The 20311-nt window shown below is 39.3% G+C and overlaps 1 protein-coding gene across 1 annotated transcript in view; it reads left to right on the forward strand.

Moving 5' to 3' along the window:
* ERC2 (ELKS/RAB6-interacting/CAST family member 2) overlaps nucleotides 1–20311 on the forward strand; it is a 773878-nt gene that overhangs the window by 473315 nt on the left and 280252 nt on the right. The window contains exon 12 of the mRNA XM_068983117.1: nucleotides 66–77. Coding sequence (XP_068839218.1) covers nucleotides 66–77 — 12 coding nt within the window. The remainder of the gene's footprint in view (nucleotides 1–65; nucleotides 78–20311) is intronic.

Raw genomic sequence — 20311 nt, forward strand, 5'->3', positions numbered from 1 at the left:
TTTTGCTATCCCTTTTCCTTTCTGCTTATCCTCCAAATTGCCGCTTTCACCCTTGCTCCAATCAGCTTGACTCTCAGGTCAGTACTTTCAGTTTTTCTTCTAACCGCCTTTCTCTCCTAAGCTCAATTTATTGCTTGCACTTGTTTAACAAACACATTTCTGAAATGGTTTTCCTCTGGCAGCCACTTTTTTTTTTTTCCATTTCATCTCATGCCTAAGGAATGTTTACTTTATGAGAAGACTGTATAGGTGGGAAAAGGCAAAGAAGATGATGAAAATAGATCACTATTGGATTATTTGATACTTTCTCTTCCTGGATTATAAAATCAGTGAAAGAAATCATTGTGAAACCTCTCAAGTGCATTTCTCCTGTGCAGCTCAGAAAATTAGCTACATGATGTTAAACTGTGGAGCAGTGGAAAAATCAAATGCAGGATGCTAAATTTAACCTAGGAGAACAAAAGATTTGCTCATGACGCAGCAACTTAAAAGCTAAATTTAATAGTGCAAACCATTCAGACTTTTCGCTTAATAAATCACTGTGTTTTGAAAGATTGATAATACTTTTTTAAAGTCACTTTTGAAATTTGTCAGTGTGTTAGTAACATATTGTACACACATGTTATTTCCTGTCATTGTTTTGGTTATAAACTTTTTAACTTCATTTTTATTAGCCATAAGATATACTTTAATTACCTAGGTCATAGCATATGGAGCCAAATGTAAAACTAGATTCATTGTTGACTGTGTGCACCCCAGTATTAAGAAGCAAAGTGGACATTTTGTTTGAAAATACATCCCGGGTTTGCTTTCTCTAACATAGGGGGCTCAAGTCAATAACTGGTTCTTAAGTCCAGCAAAACTTTTCCTTTCAATGATACATAATAATATCCCGTGGTTTCTTTATCATTCAATCAATGAATATGCTACAAGATGCTCATTGTATGATCTGGGCTACCTGGACTTTAAAAAAGAGATTCAAATTAAGAATCATAAAGCTTGCCTTTGAAAAAAGAAGCTATATTATTTTCTTTCCAGTATTTGGGATATGCACCCTTGTATTCTGTCCTCTGCTCATCACCTAAGCCAGTAGTGAATAATTCCAAAACCAGGCCTCCTACCCACACACCAGTTCTCTCTACCCACCACCCATTGCCTGCTCCAAACTCAGTGGTGAGGCTCATAGTCCTTGAAACTGAAACCACTGGTCTGCCATCCCACATACCACACTGGGTGTCCCACAGGAACTGCCTTGAACTTCATCACAGTGAAGGAAGCCCGTTCTTAGTAGTTCCCAAAACAAAGATCTAAACAGAGATTAAAGGCATGGCCCTAGAGAACTGCTCTCAATTCACTTGTTGGTGCCCCTGTGTGCAGAAACAGGCATAGTAATGAGAGTAGGGAAGGAGGGCCTTGGCTCCATGGCATCCAAACCCTTCCTCCAAGTTTTGGATTTGCTCATTAAAGAACCTTTAAGCTTTTCTCCTTGCCTGTCTTTTTTGTTTTCTTTCCTTTGCCTTCCTTTAGCTACCCCTAATCTGCACCTGTTGATATTTAAACCCTTGAGACCAGGGACCCCTTTCATTCTCACACCTCAGGTTCCCAGCCTTCAGATGCTGTCCATAGGCGTTTTACTGTGTCTTTTATGTGCAGGAACTGTATTGTGCAGTATTTAGTTTTCTTTTCCTTTTGTGTAGCGAATGAATATGAACTCAGACTCTCAGAAAATGGGATGCAGGTTTAGGGCTTGGAGAGTTTGTGGGTATTAGGGGTTCTCTAGACAAGGGTGTGCCGATTGGGTTTGATAAAATGTGCAGGCCAGCTCGACACTGCAGTGGGAGAGCTACAGTGGTCACCACAAGATTCCGATCATTTCAATATCATTTAACCTCCTGCCCCAGTGAACACAGCGGAGAAAATAAACAATCACTGTGAACAGTCTGTAGTTATATTTTTAGTGTAGGAAGGCTTGGGCAGCCCCGCTTTTCTGGAAACCAGTCTGTGGAGTCCTCGAAATTTTCTGAGCTTTGACAAGTTTTCAGAGTTAACTTTGCTTTTTGTCCAACCCCTTCCAAGTTTATCAGTTAAGACAAAATGAAATGTAACAATTGAATACAGGATCTCTGGCCTTGGTGCTTTCTTTATATAGTGCACAGTTGAGATACCACATTTTTGTGTTTGTACATATTACATATATATGTGTATACATTTATCATATATATTTTATAAATATCTGATTTTCTTACTGTAAAAGTATGTAGTCTGCCCTGTGGCTCTTTATCCCCCAATCCAAAGTTTGAAAACATCACTAACTTTTGGGTCTTGCTATGGACTCTATGAGAAAGTCTCCCTTCCATCTATTTTTTTTTTTTTTTTTGGAAGTTTAAAAAAAATTTATTTCGGAAAGAATGGATACATGTATGGCTGAGTCCATCTATTTTTTAAAAGTGGTCTCATTTCTTTTTCAAACTCTGTGTAGATTCTCATGCTTAGATTCAGGTAGACGTTAAGTATACAGTTTGGTAAAATGCAAATGTCATATTCTAAACCTATTTAGGGTCTTGCTCCGGAAAACTCCACTTCTTTCAAGAACCTCTTTACCCACAAACCAGTGGGAAGCTAGAGAGGTTTAGCAAGATCCTGCTTTGTACTCAGGGGTGGGTTTATGTGATGTGTGCTCATTTCTAGGAACTGTTTGTGAGATTAGCCTGTGACTTATGAGAGCCGAGATTATCTAGGTAAATGTATGCAGCAGTTCACCAAAAAGAGGAAAAGTATCCTTAGGGATTCAGTCCAGAATCCTTCCAGAGAATCAGCAAAGTCAAACCAGAAAGTGCAGGCCTCTCCTGGCCTTTCCCAGTCTCCAGTTTGCTGTGGATGCTAGGTCAGCTGCTTTATTGTTTGTGACTCTGTATCCCCTCTTAGGGAGGAAATAGCTGTTTTTGGAGTGGGTTTTCTGGGATTCTCACACACATGTCTGATGGAGGGGCTGTTGTTGAGGGGCCTTGTGCATCTCCCTGACAAGCAGGCTCGAGCTGATGGCTGGCACCTGGCAGCAGGCGGGTTGTTACAATCTCTTCAAACACTTCTACCAAAATAAACTCTTTGTGATGTTTCCCCAGAGTTGAAAACAGTACTCTCAACTCTTCCTTCTTCTTGCAAAAGATGAAGTTCGCTACTCCTGGACCTCAGAGGCCTGTGGCCCAAAGTAATAATGAAAAATACCTTGCCCAGAGAATCCTGCAGTTTGCTCTTTGCTAGGGTCAATTCTTGGACCCGTTACCTCCACAAAGACAGAATAAATACCTCCTGTGTGCTAGGCAGGGCACTACATGCTGGCCTGGCATTTCAAAGAATACCTGATGAAAAACTGACCAAACTGTTTAAGAAATGCTATGTATTACATTCTTCATTTTTATATTCACATTGCACCTTGATATTAGTAGTAGGAATAACAGAAATAGCAGCAGCAGTAATAACTGAACACGAACTAAATGCCAGTACTGAGTTAGTCATTTTTGAGTAGTATTTACTTCTCATAACAACTGTCATTTCTTCCATATTAGAGAAAAAGAAACTGAAGTTCATAAAATGTAAATATTATGCTAAAGTTAATATAGCTAGTAAGCAATGGTATTGGGGTTCCTCTCCAAAAACTAATCCTTTCAGATTTACTTAAAAAAAATTTTTTTTTTTGCCTCTTCTCCAGTTGCATAATAAAGACTGTGAGAGGCCAGTAGGAAGTAAACTTGTGCAACTGTGTTTAATCCATGATTTCCCAAATGCCGTGTTCGTAGATTGTATCCCTTGAGGCATTTTGGGGGGACTGTTGTCTGTTATGCAGCCAGCCTTTTCCTTCATCCTGAGATTCATGCCCTCCCTCCCCGTCCTCCCCACATTCCCTGTCCTGAGCTGGTTCCTTGTGCACAGATCCTGCCCTGGCAGGGCAACCTGAACTCTCATCTCCTCCCCAGGTGCCTCCGGCAGAGGCAGTTTCTCCCTGTCTTGATCTCTTCAGAGCTTTATCGAACCCTTTTTCCTTGACCTGTGTCATATCCTAGCTTGAATTAGGGTAGTTAATCATTACACTGTGTCTCCCAGCAGACAGTGGCCTCCTCTGGCACTGCATGAGTCTCCAGCTGCATGTGACGCTGTGCCACACACTGGAGGTGGCAGTTCATACTCCTGAATGTTGTTGACTGCGTGTCTGTTGAAGAAAGGAACTTCCATTAACTTTGTCTCACTTCTTCTACCCTTTACATGGTCCTTACAGAGACTTGCTGGTCAGCTTTTTCTGGAGATTGAGTTGACTGCCCTGGATATCATGTCTAGCTTCAGCAGGAAGCTCTAAGAAAAGATGAGTGGTACCAGTATCATCAAATAAGATGCTTGAAATTTCAAGAAAAATAAAGACACAAGTAAAAGGGGAGAGAAAAGATCTCTTTCTGAACTTACCTCATTCTCTCCTTCCCTTCATCCCTCCTTCCTTTGTTCCCTCTCCACTCCCTCCATATTCCTTTTCTCCCCCTTCCTCTTTTCCTCCCCACCCCCCTCCTTTCTGGACTATTCATTAAAAATCCTTCTCCATGCAAGGGTCTGTGCTGGGTGTCAAGGATATAGCATGACTCCCTCCCCTCACTGAATTCAAAGACCAGTACTTCCTATAAGGAAGGATTTGGCCACTAAGAAAAATAGTTTGTGCCATTTATACTAATAACTGGAAAAACTAGGTTTCAGGTGTTTTTAAAAATTCCTTTTCCTGTTGGCGTTGAGGAGGTTATCCACAGGTCAGAAAATCATTTCCCTCTTTAAAGCTGCCTTATACTATTGCTGACATTTCTGGTGAAGTGTCAGAAAATTTTATGCCCAAGCAGAACTGGTAGAGAGCCAGAAATCAGTAGATTTTGCTTGGGGTGCAAATATTTTATTGAGGATGGAAAAAAGTTGTTTTCTCTGATTTACAGCTCCTGCAAACATAAAGTGGGATCTATATTTAGAAATGGTTTTGAACCTTTGAGAGGTAGCCAGGGATTGGTTCTTGCACCTTTCTGAACTGGCCTTGGTGGGACTTGCCATGGCTAATGTTTTGCTGAGCCAGCTCCAATTTGTAGAACTAGGGCTTTAAACTCTGTATTATTTTTACTGTTTAACTTCTGCTTAAGTTCTTGCTGTGACACTCCATCTGTACCTTCCAGAATAGTGAATAGGATGGAAGGAAAGCAATTTGCATTGTAATGTGAATATTTTATAGTGCAGGGTGTTTCCGAGGTTCCTCGAAATGAGTAAAACCATTCTCAACTTGCAAATCTGTTAAAACAATGACAGCAGGAAAATCAAGAGAGAGTCCTGGGTAGGCCTATTAATTCCTGGCCCCTGAATAAGACATGTCAAGTTGGTAGAGGTAACGATTCATTTATATTTTTTCAAAATCTTTTCTTTTCCCTTTTCCTCCCCCTGCTCCTGGCTTTTGGTTGGTGCTACCATATGGATGAATATCAGCAAATAGTAAATCTCTCAAGATCTGTTAGCCTTTTCTGTAAATGTTGAGAAGGGGAAGGAATTTTAGAAAAATGGTTTCTCAGTATTATTATAAATCACTTTCTAGAAAAATAATATCTTGTTTCCTTTATATGGCTTTTCTTATGAAATGTGAATTCTGTCACTTCATTACCCACAATACCAGCGTGAGCTGTAGAGAAACCTATCCACCTAGTGACTGGAGCTTTCTTCCATATTGGGTAAAGGTGCTTGGACTTTTCACACTGTGTAATGTCACATTTATGTGAAGCCTATGTTTTGGGGGAACCTGTGTAAAAATGAGTGGGTACTGAGTGTGTTCCTCTGAAGAAACTATTTTGTCATTGATATATCTAACAAAGGCTTTAGGTAATTTTAATGATTTTAATATATGTCAGTCTAAATTTAATTAATACTATATAGTTAAAAATCATTTATAATATTAAAAATATAATAGAATTGTCATCATGCTGTTGCTTCAGTCATTTCCAGCTCTTTGTAAACCCCATGGACTGTGTAGCCTGCCAGGCTTCTCTGTGCATGGGATTCTCCAGGCAAGAATACTGGAATAGGGTTGCTATTTCCTTCTCCAGGGAATCTTCTAGACCCAGTGATCGAACATGTGTCTCTTATGTCTCCTGCATTGGCAGGTGGGTCATTTAACACTAGAGCCACTCTTTGTTTATATAATATTAAATAAACATGAAAAGTAGAATAGAATAGTAAGGCAGAAATTGGCTGGTTTTTCTGTTCAGTTCGGTCGCTCAGTCGTGTCCGACTCTTTGCGACCCCATGAATCGCAGCACGCCAGGACTCCCTGTCCATCACCATCTCCCAGAGTTCACTCAGACTCATGTCCATCGAGTCCGTGATGCCATCCAGCCATCTCATCCTCGGTCACCCCCTTCTCCTCTTGCCCCCAATCGCTCCCAGCATCAGAATCTTTTGCAATGAGTCAACTCTTTGCATGAGGTGGCCAAAGTACTGGAGCTTCAGCTTTTGCATCATTCCTTCCAAAGAAATCCCAGGGCTAATCTCCTTCAGGATGGACTGGTTGGATCTCCTTGCAGTCCAAGGGACTCTCAAGAGTCTTCTCCAACACCACAGTTCAAAAGCATCCATTCTTCGGCGCTCAGCCTTCTTCACAGTCCAACTCTCACATCCATACATGACTACTGGAAAAACCATAGCCTTGACTAGATGGACCTTAGTCAGCAAAGTAATGTCTCTGCTTTTGAATATGCTGTCTAGGTTGGTCATAACTTTTCTTCCAAGGAGTAAGCATCTTTTAATTTCATGGCTGCAGTCACCATCTGCAGTGATTTTGGAGCCCCCTAAAATAAAGTCTGACACTGTTTCCACTGTTTCCCCATCTATTTCCCATGAAGTGATAGGACCAGATGCCAGGATCTTCGTTTTCTGAATGTTGAGCTGTAAGCCAACTTTTTCACTCTCCACTTTCACTTTCATCAAGAGGCTTTTTAGTTCCTCTTCACTTTCTGCCATAAGGGTGGTGTCATCTGCATATCTGAGGTTATTGATATTTCTCCCGGCAATCTTGATTCCAGCTTGTGCTTCTTCCAGTCCAGCGTTTCTCATGATATACTCTGCATAGAAGTTAAATAAGCAGGGTGACAATATCCAGCCTTGACGTCCTCCTTTTCCTATTTGGAACCAGTCTGTTGTTCCATGTCCAGTTCTAACTGTTGCTTCCTGACCTGCATACAGATTTCTCAAGAAGCAGGTTAGGTGGTCTGGTATTCCCATTTCTCTCAGAATTTTCCACAGTTTATTGTGATCCACACAGTCAAAGGCTTTGGCATGGTTAATAAAGCAGAAATAGATGTGTTTCTGGAACTCTCCTGCTTTTTCCATGATCCAGCGGATGTTGGCAATTTGATCTCTGGTTCCTCTGCCTTTTCTAAAACCAGCTTGAACATCAGGAAGTTCACGGTTCACGTATTGCTGAAGCCTGGCTTGGAGAATTTTGAGCATTACTTTACTAGCATGTGAGATGAGCGCAGTTGTGCAGTAGTTTGAGCATTCTTTGGCATTGCCTTTCTTTGGGATTGAAATGAAAACTGACCTTTTCCAGTCCTGTGGCCACTGGTGAGTTTTCCAAATTTGCTGGCATATTGAGTGCAGCACTTTCAGAGCATCATCTTTCAGGATTTGAAACAGCTCACCTGGAATTCCATCACCTCCACTAGCTTTGTTCGTAGTGATGCTTTCTAAGGCCCACTTGACTTCACATTCCAAGATGTCTGGCTCTAGATTGGTGATCACATCATCATGATTATCTGGGTCATGAAGATCTTTTTTGTACAGTTCTTCTGTGTATTCATGCCACCTCTTCTTTTTTCTAGGGATGCAACTATTTAATGGAGATGGAAAAAAGTTCTTTTTCCTAAATCACAGCTCTTGCAAAAGGTGGGCTACATAGAACCATTTTCTGTAGAAAAACTTGGGAAACTATCAAGTAGGTGGGGAAAATGGGAAAATGGAAACTAATTTCCCATTGAAGAATCTCTTTTTCCTCTTTTTCAGCCCAGGAACAGTGAGACTTAGGTTTTAACTCCAATTTGCCCATTGATTTTTTTCTTCCATTTTTTCCAATTGGTAGCATTGTTAATATAAGTGTTGTCATTATTGGCATATACAGCTGAGTATACAATAAATTAGGCTTTACAATAATTTTTTCAAGGAAAGCTGAAAATGTATGATTCGCACAGCGTATTGAAAAACTGTAAGACCCCACACATGACTGGGAAGATGTGATGTGAATATAAGTAACTTGAGACATTTTAATGTGGGATAAGGGCAGAACTTCATACAGAGAATTGCTTTCCAAAATTTTATTTCCTGTCCTAGAAAAATCTGTTTAGAAAGTTTTGAGAATGTAATCACCACCTTTCTCAGATGGGAAAGTGAAGTAAGGAAATAGTCTCTCTCTGGTTTTTGGTATTGGTCAACTGGAATATTCCCATGGCTGGACAGATCTCGACATGATGTGTGAGTTGAAGTGTAAGAGAGTGGTTTTAAATTTAACTTCAGAGTCCTCTGCTATTTAATCATATGTCAGTTTGATGGTTCCAAGAACAGCATGATATGTTGCTCACAGATAATTACTGTGGAGAGAATGAGTTGGTATAATAATGAATAGCTGGAGAATCTTCTGATAACCTGTGATGAGTGGGCCTTGGTGAGAAACACTCACTGGGCAATTGGCACATAGGTGTCCTATCACTTTGGTGAGTGTGGGTGCTCTTCTGCTAGTTAAACATGCAAAGTAGGGGCTTTTTAGGGATTCTTGAGCAGATAAAAAAGCACTACTCTTCGATTTTACATGTGTTAGCTATCCCAGACCTGCTATTACTTTATGTTAGCATTTCACTCATAATCCAGGTTATTCAAACTGATATTTGTTGTCAGAATATTACATATAGAAAATTAAATAAACTCGAACCTAAGAAACAACATTGGCATTTCTGCGGAATGACAGACACAAGTCCTCATGTCTTTAAGCTTATCCCCGTGTCTGTAAAATGGGAACAGTTGTATTACAGCTCCTCTCATGAGCTTACGGTCAAGATGCATGTTCAGTGTGGAGCATAGTCTGGCACAGAGTAGATGTTCATTAAGTGGTGATGGTCGTGGTTGTCATGGTTATGGATATGTTGAAGGCTATCCTGCTGAGCGTAACAGGGAGTTTGTGCAAGAGAGAAGTAGATGATCCTGTCAAGGCAGCTTCCTTTGTTTACCTAGTTGGAAATAACTGAGTTGCTGGAATAAAGATTGTAGACTTTTTTCTCCCATTAGCCACTGAGAGATTCTGAGGGAAAGGTTAAAAACACCATCATTCTTCTAACTACTGAATGCTTTATTCCTGAGAGATATGAAGACGTGAACTAGAAAATGTCATGCTTATTGAAAAGTAATGCATCTATGTGTGTGTATACACACACACACACACACTTATAAGTTAATTGACTCAGTGCATGTTTGTCTTACATAAAGTTGTCTTACATTAGGTTTTTCTTAAACTAGAAAACTAGATAGCCAGAATTTGGCCAAATCCTTTTAATATCCATGCATAAAAGTACAGATACTTAGTTCAGAGGACAGGCCAAGTGCCCAACTGTGTTCCTTCGTCCATTTATTTTCTTTATTTATTAACTTATGCACTTTCATCAAGTAGTAATGGTATGTCTGCTTTGTTGGAGGTCTAACTGAAAGAGTTTTTGAAAGTAGCATCTAGAGAGATGGAAGCCAATAGATAGGATTTGTAGTATATTTATGTACGTGTCATGATATACCTATTCTGCACATAAATTTCCTTTATTTTAAACAAAATATCTTTAAAGATCTTCTCATATTCATACATAAAAGCTTTCTGTTCCTTTTTACCTCTATATACAGTTCCATTGTACCTGTCTCCTCCTAAAGGACTTATAGATTGTTTCAAGTCTTTCCCTTTCATGCAGACTGCTATGATTAATAACTGAGTAGACTTAATTTCCTATATTTGTATATGTAGGAATATATCTGTAGGATAAAGATATAGATGTGAAATTGTAAGGACACTGCATTTCTAGTTTTGCTACATTTTGCTGGTTGCCTTCTACAGAAACTAAACCATTTAGTCCTATGAGCAGTATGTAAGATTTTTGTTTCCTCCCCTTACATTAACTCTGTCTATGCCATGTGGTTTGTAAGCTTTTTGATCTCTGTCGGTATGGAAGGTGAACCATGGCATTTAGGTGTATTTTTCATTTGCTTTTATCTTATTACCTGTGAAGTTGTTTACCTTTAAGTATGTTAATAATTTTTCATATTTGCTTGTTGGCCTTTTATTTATTTGCAGAAACTCTTTGTATATTACAAAAATGACTCATTTGTCTATAATTTGAATTTTAAATGCTCCCCCGGCTACTTTGTCTTTTTGTTGTTGTTGTTGTTGTTGTTATACAGAAATGTCAAGAACATTTTGAGATAGTCAAATGTATTCAGTATTTTATTTAATGTCTTTTGAATTTTCTGTCATAGTTAAAAAACTCTTCCACACAAGAGTATACGAACAATTGTCCTGTGAATTCTTTGGTATTTTTACGGTTTGATTTTCTATATTTAGTCTTCAGACCATCTGGAATTTATCTTACTCTAAGGTATAAAGTATGGATATAACTTTATTTCTTTCTAGGTCAAGTGAAGTTTAAATATCACTTCCTCTGTTTGCCTTTAACTGGAGCTAGCCCAGTCCAGGTTAGCTTTGTCTCCTACAGATTCTTGTGACTTCCCAGTAGAACATGAGGCACGGTCTTAATTCTTGTTCAGCGTTTGTCTTTTAGTCTAGAGTGGAACTTCCATCTGGAAAGGACCTGTCTTAATTCATATAATGCCTGTAAAATAGTAGACACTTAATAAATATTTATAGAATGAATGAATAATGTGAGTTGTAAAGATCTGAAGTTATGAGGAGGTAGAAATTATGATTAACCAGAAGCTATGGAAAAGGAATGCAGAAAGGAATGTGAGTCACTGAGGCTCACATAGAGGGGAAACCAAGTCAACAGGGTAGTGCGAGGTTAGCGAACCCTTGCGATACAGGACAGTAAAGCAGCCCTGTGTGGAGAGTCACTTGGAGCTCAGCTGGCTTTCCCATACCCTGCTCTCCTGGTCTGTGAGATACAGGCAGAATATCATTTTTTTCTTCTTCTTCTTCTTAGGAAGATTCATTTCTCAGCTTTCCCTTGGTTCAGTGAGACTTACCTACATGATTGAGATGGTTGCAGGATGTAGGGACAAGTGTGGAAACTATGTCAGGAGAAGAACACAGAATTTTTGTCCAGGCTGTGTTTGAGATGTTTTCTGATAGCTAGGTAGGCCTGTCCAGTAGGCATGTCAGAATGAAAAATCTGGAACCAGAGAGTTGAGGCATTACACATGGAAGAGTATGGCAAATTCTATATGAGTGTCTTGGGCATTCAGAAGAGTAATGAGTAGGGGAAATTTCTATGAACATGATAGTATTTGTACTGGAACAGAAAAATGGAAAAGATTTTTATCAGATAAAGAACTAGGTGAGGAGCATGAGCAAAGACAGAAGAGGCGGGCGGTACAATGCCTGAGAGTGGGTTTCTATAACTTAGGCTCTGGAGTAGAGGAGGAAGTGAACAATAAGGGTTTCCGTGGACAGGGAAAACCTTGAATGGTTAGCTGAAGGCTTTGGACTTTGTGAGCCTGAGAAGAGCATAGTCAGGTGTATCTTCTAGAATGATTAATTCTGTAACAACTCTGTTCTGGAAGGGTAGGCAGTAGCCCAAGCTAAAGGAAACCATAGCACTGAAACAAGGTGGTGGCCATAGAGGTTAGGAGGCGGTAACAGGTTTGAGAGATGCAAGGTTAATTAATAAAACAAGCAGATAAAACACACAAATCAGCAGCCTATATAGTTTAACAAGAGCCAACAAGACAGGAAAAACAAGCAGGTGAAACCTAGCTACTATCATAGTAGGAAGAAAGTAAACATGTGGTGACAGATACTTTGCTCAGGCAGTCTGTGGTACCTGTTGCTGCTGTAGCAGCAGAAATAAGAAAAGACAGTTGACTACTTATTTGGTGCTAGGCACGGTGCTGTGCATTCTCCAAGGTTTATCTAACATTTTCTTTATAGAAACTCCAACAGTAGATGCCATTTGTGAAATCATTAGTCTCATTTGTGAACTGAGGACAGCAAGGCTCAGAGAAGTTAAGAAACTTGCCTTCTCTCACACAGCTATTAGTGGAGCCAGGATTTGAACTCAGCTGTTCTGATTCCAGAACCCAGAATCAATCAGTGTGTCCTATTTTGCAGTAAGACTTTTTGTGTTAGGATAAATTGGTTTGGCCCAGGAACTCCTGGTACTATAGGGACCACTCTTTAATGTGCTTCTTTGGGGATGGAAAGCTATTTCTGTAATACAAAGGATTCCAAGCATTGATGAAAACCTCTTATAATGGAAGTTGAGAAGTTGTTTGTTTTGGCAGTTCCAGCAGCCTTTTTTGAGCTGCTGGTCTGAGTCTTCACTCTCTCTTGAGCAGGAATGTGGGATTCCTTTTTTTGAAGTGAGTTTGAGGCAGCTTGGTGAGTACACCGCCATAGAGGCAACAGCAGCTTTGTAGTTGGGAGACGGTCATCAGCTCTGGACAGGTTTCAAGAAACATGGACGGCAGAAATGGGGAAGACCTCAGACCATCCATCCTCCTGCCTGCTTAAGACAGTTCCTGGTGGGGAATTCTGGGGAAGCAGCCAAGAGGAAAGATGTATTTCCAGGGGGGTTTTCTGCCTCTTCCAGGAATCATTCTTAGGATAGTGTTTCATGGCCCCACACAGTAAGATCAGAGAATCCCAGCAGCATAAAAGCTGCGAAGAAACAAAGTCCTTTTTTGTGATATATGATGATGTTCCTTTTGGAAAACAAAAGAGCTCTCTGATAGAGAGATGGCCCTCTCTGCAGCACAATATCTGCGTCTCCCTTGATCTTGTCTCAGACAAGTGGGAGGGTTGGCAGCACATAACAAAGACTAAGAATTCAAACTCGTGAATTAGTTCCCTTGTCCAGGCAGTAATCATTCTATGGAATCATTTCTCCCTCATCATTGTTTTAGGTCAAGGTAGATATCATGCCATCAAAATGCAAGGCCTTCCTCCTACAGAGTACAGAATTTTTTTTTTTTTTAACTTTTAAACCTTTAACTTTGAAGCTTTAAGGTCTTCATCTGTATACCTGGTGGAAAGGATCTGTGTTGGCTTCTCAGTTCTTATAGATGCTGGGGAGAGGAGTATTTCTTCTCTGTTGTTTGTCAGTTTATTTGGTTTACCTTTTAATCTCTCACAGACTTTTTACTGTTGTCCAGTCCTCTAAAATGAAGGAGTTTGGGTAGAGTGAATAACATAGCTTTCTTTTCTAAATTTTAAGTGTTATTGACAGATTGTTATTTTATCATATCATCAACAACTAAAAGACCATTAAAAGTACATTAGACTTTTAAAAGACTCTATATTTTTAACATAATTTTGGGGAAACATAATTCTCAGTGTCTTTCTTTGAAAACTCTGCTGCCATTCATTCAGCATGTTCCATGGGCCAGGGTCTATCACTACACAACAGTGATCTGAAGTATTTTTTTCATTTCACAACAATGCTGTAAGAAGGAGAGTAACAATTTACCATAGGCAGATGAGTAAACTGTGGCTTAGTGAGGTCATTTGTAAACTTCTCAAGGTCACTCTGGATTTGAGCCCAGATTATCTCAAGAACAAAGGACATGTGGATACAACCATCCATGGATGCTCCCTTATGTGACATAATAAAAACTGTTAAAAATGTTTTCATTATGAAGGCAGTGGGGAACAGGATTGTGTTTTAGAAGGATGCCTACCTTGTGTTTCCAATGTAACCACAACTGTACTCCACCCATCCTTGCATCTACTTGGCATTTAGTCTTGGAACTGGTATAAAGTCTGCCTATTTTAAGATAAAAACTGTCATGTGTCTAAACCACCACATTTCGTTCTCTCATTTCTTCTCTCCATTCTAGGTACCGTTGTCCTCATGGGTCATTTGCAGTAGCCTCCACAAAGTCACAGTCTGTCTCTCCCCTCTACTCCAGATAAAATCAGTGAGGCAGTACCCTCTGCCTAGAAGTGCTTGTTGCCTCCTCACACATTAGACCAAATAGCAGGCTGTATGCTTGGCTTATGAAGTCCTTTACTCTCTAATCCTGGGTTGCTTTCAAGTCTTATTTTAAATATTTATTTAAAATATTTTAAAGCCCAGCATACACACAGAGCCCCTCCACCTCCTCATTTTCTACCTGCTTGCATTACTGAATTTTTTCTTATTCCCTATGCTTTCTAAACCTTTCCCATCTTTCTGTATTTGCGCATACTCTTCCCATTGCTTAAATGCTGGTTTCCTCCTCATTTCATGTGAAACTCCTGGTCATGTTTGAAGTCCCAATTCACATGTCACCCTCTGATTCCTCTTAAAAATCAGTAGTTCCACCCTGTGTTCTGACAGCATTTATTTAGTGTTGTAAAAAGCACTGTTATTTTCCAGCTACATGTTTTTCCCTTCCACTAAACTTTGAACTGTCTAATGATAAAGACAATTTCCTTTTCATCTTTGTTTCTTCTTTTCCTGGCACATAGTTATTGCTCCATAAATATTTGTTGGATGAATAAATGGGTAAATGGATGGAAGAACTGTGGGAGAACAGACAGATTGGCAGTGGAGAAGGACAGGAGCTATTTCAGTGTCTGGATAAAGAAATCAAAGGCGTGAGCTAAGATAGCAGCAGTAAGAATCGAGAGGAGGTAACTGTTTTGATAGACACTTTAAATTAAATGAAAATGGCTGATCATGGTGATTCATTTCATGTGAAGTGTTGGGAGATGAAAGGCTTATTCCTCCTTGACTCCCAATCTTGAATGTCTTTGGAGGAGAAACTGCAGAAGAAGTAGGGTGATTTTGGACTTGGGAGAGAGGACAGTTGAGAATTTAGTTTTTAATCTGTTGAGATTCTATGTGGGATATCCATGCAGTGTTGTTGCACGGACGTTTGAAAATTTGAGAACCTGACGGATTCTTGCTCCTCCAGTGGATGGGGTTGCAGGTTGTTACTTGGCATTCCCTCTTTGAGCTCACCATCTCCCTCCGTCCCCTTTATCCACACTCCAGTGTATACATTCCTTCCACGGAAAGAAGTCGAAGACATATTGTAAAATATATAAAATTCTCTGTTGTATTTTCAAAACAGGATACATGTCTGTTTGTGCATTATGCATAAAAAATTTCTGGAAAGATTGGCAAAATCCCCTGATACCAGAAGTGGTTATTGGGGAGGTGGAGAGGGTATATAACGTTTTTAAAAAATAAATTGTTTTGTACTATTTAACTTTTTAAATACTAGTGGGTATAGTTTTCAAATTAAGATATAATTCATGCACCATAAAATTTTCTCTTTTAAAGTGTATAACTTCAGTGGTTGATGTTATTTTCACATTTCACGATCATCACCACTGTCCTTTTCCAGAACTAAATTTTTGTCACCTCAGAAAGAAACCCATATTCATTAGCAGGCACACTCATTTCCTCAGGTATTTCTCCCCTTCCCATAGCTCCTTGTCTACTTTCTGTCTTTATGGATTTGCATATTTGAAACATTGTGTATACCTGGGGTCATATAATACATGATATTTTGTAACTCTCTTCTTTTACTTAGCATAATGTGTTTGGAATTCATTCACGTTGTTTGTTTCAGTACTTCATTCCTTTTTATTGCTTAATAACCTTCCGTTGTAGGTTTACACCAGTTTTGTTTGTGTATTCATCACCTGATCAACTTTTGGGCTGTTTGTAGTTTTTAGCTATTATGAATATGCTGCTATTAACATTGATGTACAGGTTGTTGTTTGAATATATGTTTTCATTTCTTTTGCGTATATACCTACGAGTGGAATTGCTGTGTCATATAGTAACTCTGTGCTTAACTTCTTGAGGAATTGCCAAATTGTTTTTCACAGAGGTTGTCCTAATTTTACATTGCCACCACCAACATATAATTATTCCTCTTTCTTCGCATTCTCACCAACATGTGTTATTGTTTGCCTTTTTGATCATAAGCGCCCTGGAATTATGAAGTGGTATCTCATTGTGCTTTTGATTTGCATTTCCCTAATGACTAGAGACAGGGAGGCCTGGAGTGCTGCGATTCATGGGGTCGCAAAGAGTCAGACACGACTGAGCGACTGAACTGAACTGAACTGAATGACTAGAGATACTGAATGTCTTTTTATGAACTTACTGTCTATTTGTGTGTCTTCTTTGAAGAAATGTTTTTTCAAATCCTTAGCCCATTTTCAATTGTATTTGTCTTTTTATTGTTGATTTCAAAGAGTTATTTATATATACTGGATACTAGACCCTTATCATATATAGGTTTTCTTATATTTTTTTGTGTACTGGTAATTTTACACTTATATTTCCTATGCTCTATTAAAAAGATTGGGCTTCCCTTGTGGCTCAGCTGGTAAAGAATCCGCCTGCAATGTGGGAGACCTGGGTTTGATCCCTGGGTTGGGAAGATCCCCTGGAGAAGGGAAAGGCTACCGACTCCAGTATTCTGGCCTAGAGAATTCCATGGACTGTATAATCCATGGGGTCACAAAGAGTCAGACATAACTGTGTGACTTTCACTTTTTCACTTTATTAAAAAGATTGTCCAGTACACAATAGCTGATATTTAGAAATAAGTAATATTTTAAATAATAAAATGGCAATTTAAATAATAAATTAGTAGCTTTAAAAATTATGCTCTCAGGGAAAGTAAGTGAATTTATACTATTATAATATGTTGCTTACAGATTACCAGCTGACAGTTTTACCTTGGCACTACTTTTTCAAGGTTTCCATGAAATAGGATTAGGGACAGTTTACCAAATATTAAGAACTTATTCAAAGTGTAATCTAGACCCAAGACATATATCGTCCTACAGACACACATGTGGTCACTTATATCAGATAGATGCTTACCCTCTTTTGGTGATGGCTTAGCTACATTTGAAATGGACTTTATCTTGAATATTCACTTAGCTTTTGTCTATTGATATGACCAAACTTCAAATTTTGAGCCCCTTCCAAGCAAATAATTTGCCCATTTAAATGCTCAGGGTATGGCCTCATTTTATAGTGCCATAAAATGAAATTTAAAAAGCCTCTCTAGAGAGCTGTGATTACCATTTTTTCTTTAGTTGTTAGCCAAGCTAATAAATATTCTTAGCAGTTCTGTCATCACATGTCATATAAAGCTAGACCTAATGTTAAGATCTAAGAGAGGATCCCAAGTACTACAGCCTTCTATGCAGCTGGAGAGGAAGAAGTGATCCACCTGACCCATCAAACCCTTGGATCTTCAGAAGCAGGGCTTAGCACACCCTCCCTCCGCCTCCACGAAGGGTGTAAGAAGGGGCCCTTGAAAAGGGCTTGCTGAGGATAGGCTGGCTGGCTGCTCAGGGAAGTGAAGTTGTAACTGTGTGGCCCTGGGGTGCTGTATGTTCCCAGCTGTCACTGAGGAAACACTTGGCTGTGACTGGAGATAGTCACATAAGCCTCTCTTCCACCGTATAAGGCTGTCTTCCATCATATATATGTATTATTTTTTTCTAATTCCTGACCAATGTCTTCGTAACCTTCCTGCTTCCCTGGTGCCCCAGCATCCCTCCTTGGGTTCTCCAGCACAGGGTCTCTCTTTTCAAAGGTCTCCATTAAAGCCCGGGACCTTTGTCAAATTCTTGACAGCCAGTAATTCGTAAAGGAAAAATGAATTACCTGAGTTTTAGCATAGGTGTAGGGCAAGAGAGTTGTTTGGAAGTGACTGCTGTAGGCTGTTAAGACAGCTACTTAGCTTTTAGGGCTGGCATGAGAGGGATGAAAAATAATGAGTTAACCTGCTAAGAATTTGGCCATTTTAATCATTAGAGTCTGGGTATACTTTGTCTCCATTTATACGGAGTGGGGAAACAGTTATCTTGATAAGCAGGGATTTATCTCACCCCACCTCTCAGTGGCTGCCTGAACTCAGAGTAGAATGGACTCCTTTATGTAGCAAGGGGAATGGGCATGCTTTGTATGAGTAAGAAAAAGCAAAAAAACTCATTGGTATTTTTTCAAAGTTCTTATCAGCAAAGAGCATTACCGAGAAATCCAATAGGGTAGCGATGACATTGAGTTTTATTCCTACCGGGAATGCACAGATGGCTGGAGTTAGAAGCTATTCATTTTTAGCACATATCTCTCATTAATGTTAGTGGCAATTACAGCAGACCTACCAAAGGGGAAAAATAGAGGAGAGTCTGCTGTATTGAATAAACGGACATCATTTCTGTGCAAAGGTCGCATACTTTGAATAATTCCTTTCTGTAATTATAACTTCCTGTCGTTAGTTTATTCTTCTTTCTGAATTTGTATGTTGTCATTGGTATTTTTAATGACCTGAAGAAAAGCATTTCAGCAAACTGCCCAGGTCTGAGACTTATAATTAGTCATTGCAGCTTGTGGGATCTTTTGTAAATAACTCGATGGAGATGTGTTTCTATATAAAAGTTCCGTTTGATTAATTACCCAGGAAATGCTTCCAGTTCATAGATATTTGTAAATCTGTATCATAAAATACTCCATTCCTAACAGTTCAGTCAGTGAGAAACTTGTGATTTTTTTTTTTTAAACCAGCATGTGTTTAGGTGTTACCAGGACTTTAATCAATTTCTACCAAACAACAGTATGGAAACTGATTGCCAACAGCCAGGAAATCTAGGTCCTAGTTATATCACCTCTATATTCAGGACAGAAACAGAAGATTCCAATTAAAATGTAGTATTTAAAAATTAAAAGAAAGTTCAAAAAGAAATAAACTCAGTTAATTAAAAATGCAAGCAACATAGGACTTGAATTCACCATGGTACAAAATTTTAGTAAAAATTTAATACATTATTTTCTAATAGCACATTGCTTTCCTCATGGGGTGAACTTTGGATATGCTGAATTTATAGGATTTCTGGTTTCTTCAATTGGGAAAGAGGAAAATCTTTTTTACTTCTGATCTCCTCTTTTGGATGAAGAAGAATTCTGATTTTATAAGGTGATTTTATAAGTTCATCAAATGGACTTAGTACTAAGAATCACTGCATAGGGTGAAAAGTGAGATTAAGACCACTTAGCAGAGCAAAACACCTACTTTTGGCAAATGACTTTATTTTTCCTACTTTACCTTGAATCTTAAACGTTTTTATATTCATCTAATTAATTGAAGATATTTGTTCTCATAACAGTAAAAAAAATAAATAACTTGACATTACCTATTGGTGTAGAAAAATCAGTTTGTACACTGTAACTTTAGTTTTCTGTCTAAATTACTCTATGTGGAAGTGGCTCAGTCATGTCCAACTCTTTGTGACCCCAGGGACTATACAATCCATGGAATTATCCAGGCCAAAATGCTGGAGTGGGTATCTATTCATTTCTCCAGGGCATCTTCCCACCCCAGGGATCGAACCCAGGTCTCCCACATTGCAGGTGGATTCTTTACCATCTGAGCCACTAGGGAAGCCCTGGGATACTGGAGTCGGTAGCATATCCCTTCTCCAGCAAATCTTCCTAACCCAGAAATTGAACCAGGGTCTCCTGCATTGCAGGTGGATTCTTTACCAGCTGAGCTACCAGGGAATCCCAAATTACACTATAGGTATATTTAATAGTCATTCATCACTATCCCATAAGTGCTTTATAAAACATTATTAAACTTAAGTTATTCCCCAAACCTTTAGCCATTCACTGGGTAAATGGTTTCCTTGGACGTTACGCAAAGGTTTCCTCTCGTCTTTCCATCCTTCTTCATAATCTCAAAAGTTTTTAGTCTCTTGTAGAAATGCCTGCAATGCAGGAGACCCTGGTTCGATTCCTGGGTCAAGAAGATCCCCTGGAGAAGGGATAGGCTACCCACTTCAGTATTCTTGGGCTTCCCTGGTGGCTCAGATGGTAAAGAATCTACCTGCAATGTGAGAGACCTGGGTTCAATACCCTGGAGGAGAGCATGGCAACCCACTCCAGTATTCTTGCCTGGAGAATCCCCATGGAAAGTGGAGCCTGGCAGACTACAGTCCATGAGGTTGCAAAGAGTCAAACACGATTGAGCAACTAAGCACTGCACAACAGTGTCTTTTTTCAAAATAGATGATAGAATCTTTGCCTAAAGA

Source organism: Capricornis sumatraensis, chromosome 10 (assembly GCF_032405125.1).
Source record: "Capricornis sumatraensis isolate serow.1 chromosome 10, serow.2, whole genome shotgun sequence".
Taxonomy (NCBI): Eukaryota; Metazoa; Chordata; class Mammalia; order Artiodactyla; family Bovidae; genus Capricornis; species Capricornis sumatraensis.